At 37.7% G+C, this 3,974-nt stretch overlaps 1 protein-coding gene across 1 annotated transcript in view; it reads left to right on the top strand.

Moving 5' to 3' along the window:
* Window positions 1-688: 688 nt before the first annotated feature.
* Window positions 689-3,974, top strand: part of SRSF10 (serine/arginine-rich splicing factor 10) — a gene marked incomplete at its 5' end in the record, with an annotated part of 7,869 nt that continues 4,583 nt past the window's right edge. The window contains 3 exons of the mRNA XM_010284741.1: window positions 689-758; window positions 2,011-2,115; window positions 3,890-3,974. The exon at window positions 3,890-3,974 is cut by the window's right edge and continues 37 nt beyond it. Of these exons, the coding sequence (XP_010283043.1) occupies window positions 689-758; window positions 2,011-2,115; window positions 3,890-3,974 (260 nt within the window). The remainder of the gene's footprint in view (window positions 759-2,010; window positions 2,116-3,889) is intronic.

The raw sequence follows: 3,974 nt of genomic DNA, 5'->3' as shown, positions 1-3,974 counted from the left end.
CCCTCCTGGAGGTAGGGAAGGGGAGGGGGAGAGGCTGGCCTGCCCCCTTCTTCTGCTTTACCTTTCTCCCTGCCTTGCCTTTCGCGCCCATCTCCATTTTCCTTTTCCTCCTCGCGATGCTGCTCTATTTCCCTCCTCTCCACGAGGATCGGTTTCAAAACAACGTCCAGAAGGAACAAAGCTGGGCCGGGAGAAAGTGAAACTCTCGTAACCGCGTTTGAGTTTCTCCAGCGGGAGACCGAGGCGGGATTTGGATGCTCGCTTGGGGGATAGCTGCCTGTGCCCCCTCGCAGTGCTCAGCAGCCGCCGGAGTTTTGAATGCTCTTCTGAATTACAGCGATTGTTACTAGAAGGGCGAAAGCGGCGCGTTTGCTGTGGGTGTCCCCAAAATTCTTGGCGTAGTTGGTTCCGTTAGTATGGTAATTGCTGCCAGTTCGTGTGGAATGTTATTGCATTAATTGTTATTGTACCGTGTCCTCTTATGACACTCACTATAGAGGGGAAAACAATGCTTTTTCTCTGTAATAATTGTAGCAAAATTTCGTAAGGACTAAATATGTGCAGCAGCTGAGTGAAATAACTTTTACTAGCGAATTGAAGTAATTAAAAAGTGTGTATTGCACAGGTTCTTATGTACTGCTTGGATATTTTTAGTAAACTACTAGGTTTCTCCGTTTCTGTTTTGTAGTTTACCGTGTCCCTTTTGTGTTTATCAGCTGTGAAACATTTATAGAGCATATTAGTATAGGAATGCGCATGTGAGAGCACTCTTATGTTGTTAATTATTGTGGAATTTGTATGGAAGTCCCTGTAAGGTCTAGTTGTATAAAATGCGAGCATGAGTTTTCAAACTTGCAGCCTGGGCAGCTTGCACCAAAGTTGTTCAGCAAATAACAATACCATGGGCACAATGGAATGAATCGGGAACCTTATTGTGGTCAAAAGTATAAATATCCTTAAATTTTTTTTTGGTGAATTTTCTTTTTGGTAATTTATTTTACTGTAAGAACAGTCACGGAGGACTGTTACTTCCAAACTTCTTAAAATAATGTGAGTCCTATTGAGGCTTTCACCATAAGCTTATGATTAGACAGTACATTCTTCTTAGAGATGGTTTCATTGTGAGATCTTGATGTTGGTTGTCATAGTTGCCTTCTGCCATCATTGACTATATGCACTGCAGATTCTTTCCCAACTGATGAGAAAGAAATTAATAGTAATAACTTTTTCATACCACATAAATATGGTATTACATCAGTCTTTCTCATACAGGTTATTGTCCTCAGATGACACAAAAATACATGTAAAGAAGTGGGTGTGATTAAGAAACCTCTCTGTTGAGGAGACAGTAGTTGTTCCAAGTATAGTTACAGATCTGTTCAACAGTTTTGTGCTCAGCTCTCTTAAAGCCACCTCATTGGAAAAGCTGTCCTAAGGGCATGAATGGTTGCTCACTCAAGTTTTGTTCTATTTGATGTGGTTGTAAGTATTGATTATTCCATGGAAATGAGTTTGTGTGACTGGTTAGTTCTTGTACTGTTTCTTTGGATCTTACAGTTGATGTTTGCATGTTGCAAAAGTATTGTCAAGAGTTACATGAGGTACTTGAATAAGAATAATTCTTAGATCCTTCTTTTCACTTTCTGTTTACCTTTGCTAGTACATCCTGCATTGAATTGGCTAGCATGTGTCACTTCTCAGTTTACACCTCTATTGTAGAGTTATGCTGAACACTGGCTTCAAAATGCTAGGGTATATCCTAAGCATCCTGAGTCTTGAGTGCTTCAGAAAAGCCTGGTGTGTTGCTTAACAATGAACTGCTTAAACACCTTTTTTCCCCAAAAACGTTTTGCTACGTGCATCCCCTACCAACTGCTTCCAAAAAGATGGGCGGTCATATTGATTGTAGATTTAAAAATTTTTATTATTATTATATTTTTTTTATTTGGTGGATTTTTTGGTAATACCTTAAATAGTGAAAAAACATATAAGGTATTTGTGATATTCTAGGTCTGAAGACTTGCGCCGTGAATTTGGTCGTTATGGGCCTATAGTTGATGTATACGTTCCACTTGACTTCTACACTCGTCGTCCCAGAGGATTTGCTTATGTTCAATATCCTTTCTTCAGATGGCTGATTAGTGAGGGGTGTTGAAGTTTGAAATTCAAGTTTGTGTAAGAGGTAACAAATCTAAATGAAAAAGCAGTTTACTTTTGTGTTGTATCTAATAAGTGTCTTACTTATATTGTGGTGTTTCATTATTTTTGAAGATTAACTTCTCTCAATTGTTCTTTGCCTTTTTGCAAAACTTAAATCAAGTCCAGTAATATAAAAGCTTGCTTATGTCACTGAAATTAATACTATATGATTTAAATGAAAATTTATCACTGACTCAAAATTGTCTAGCACGTTTTTATTATCACTGGTGTGTAAGTAAACTTGTGCTTAGCAGTTTGTGGCTGGTATTCATTGTTAATTTAACAAATGGAAACGGGAATCACTTGATCAAAATCAGATTGTATAAAAAATGAGGTGAACTTCTTTCTCTAATATTGTCCCCTAATTTACTGTCCTCTGTTGTTGCCTCAGAATGTAAAGCTGTACAGTAATGGCGACCCCAAAGAGAAAGCATGAAAGAACCTTTAGAGTAGAGTTCAACAATTAAGGCAAGTAGACAAGCCAAAGACCTCTTAAGGATCAGGCTTGAAGAGAAGGGAGAGTTTGGGAAAAGAAAAAATAAAGAAAAGCTGGAAGAAGGACAAGCCATAATGGGAGACAAAGCTTCGCTTTATCTACAAAAGGGGGAAAAGGTTGTTTTTCAAAGTAAAAGATAAAGCCATCTGTCATTTTTGGCCAAGCATCTCATGACAAGTCCTTCTGACAAGCACTTAAAGAGTTAAAGGTCAAGATGAAGTTGAATGGTGGCCAAGATTAAAGGAGTCATACCTGATGTATCCTACAGAATAACAGTTTTTCTTCTGTTTGTCATGTAAGCAGTAATTTGATGAATGATTCTGGTTTAGTCCATTGACAAAACCTGTAATACTTCTCTCGTGAGTGCTATTGTAACTGTGGTCTTGAATGAAAGTGATTCGTTCTTGGTTTGTCAAGATACATACCTACAACATGATAGTTTGGTTTCTGCATAGGTGATGGTGATGAACTGAGTTGCCACAAGGAGAAAGGCAATTCGTTCTTTCAGGTCACGTAGCTGGCTGAAGGTGTGTGAATTACAGTAGTGGTCAATCTCGTGGATTAAAATTAGTAACGTCTGTGTTACTGAACATCTGACCTGACTGATGGTGTAGGGATCTTAGTGCATGCTTTTATTTCAGACTGTTGAAGGTCTGTATACACGTCCATGGCATTACATAATCTCAAGTCAGCTGGTGAAAAAAAGAACAGCTTTATCCCAATTCTACAATTAATAGTTAATTTTTGCTGTTGATATGCCTAACAATTTAAGAACTAGGGTTTCATTTTAGTAAAGTCAATGTAGTGGAGAGAACTGAATGACCATTAACAAATGTATTTTGAAAAGGATACCCTTTTTTTTCCTTGCATAAGTACAAGTGGGAGAAGAAAAAAGTTAAAGTATCGCATAGCAACTGTTTGCTGATGGCTAAGTTCATGGTCATATTATGAGATTTTAGTTTTATTATAAGAGTTCTCAGATAGCTGGTGGTCAATTTAAAAAAATCATTTACTACTGTGTACTGTAGCATGACCAAAAGAACTTAATTTAAAAAAACAAAAAAAAACAAACAAAAAAAAACAAACAAACCCCACACAACTGTGAAATTAGAAAATAATGGGAGTGGGTGGGGTGTATTTTAAATACCAGATCTGTAAACTACTCAAATTCCCAAGTACCTTAACATTCACCACATTTGAAGATGTCCGTGATGCAGAAGATGCTCTCCATAATTTGGATCGAAAGTGGATTTGTGGTCGGCAAATAGAAATCCAGTTT

Source organism: Phaethon lepturus, unplaced genomic scaffold, assembly GCF_000687285.1.
Source record: "Phaethon lepturus isolate BGI_N335 unplaced genomic scaffold, ASM68728v1 scaffold47123, whole genome shotgun sequence".
Taxonomy (NCBI): Eukaryota; Metazoa; Chordata; class Aves; order Phaethontiformes; family Phaethontidae; genus Phaethon; species Phaethon lepturus.
The sequence above is the reverse complement of the archived record's forward strand: the minus strand, read 5'-3'. Positions and strand labels throughout refer to the sequence as shown.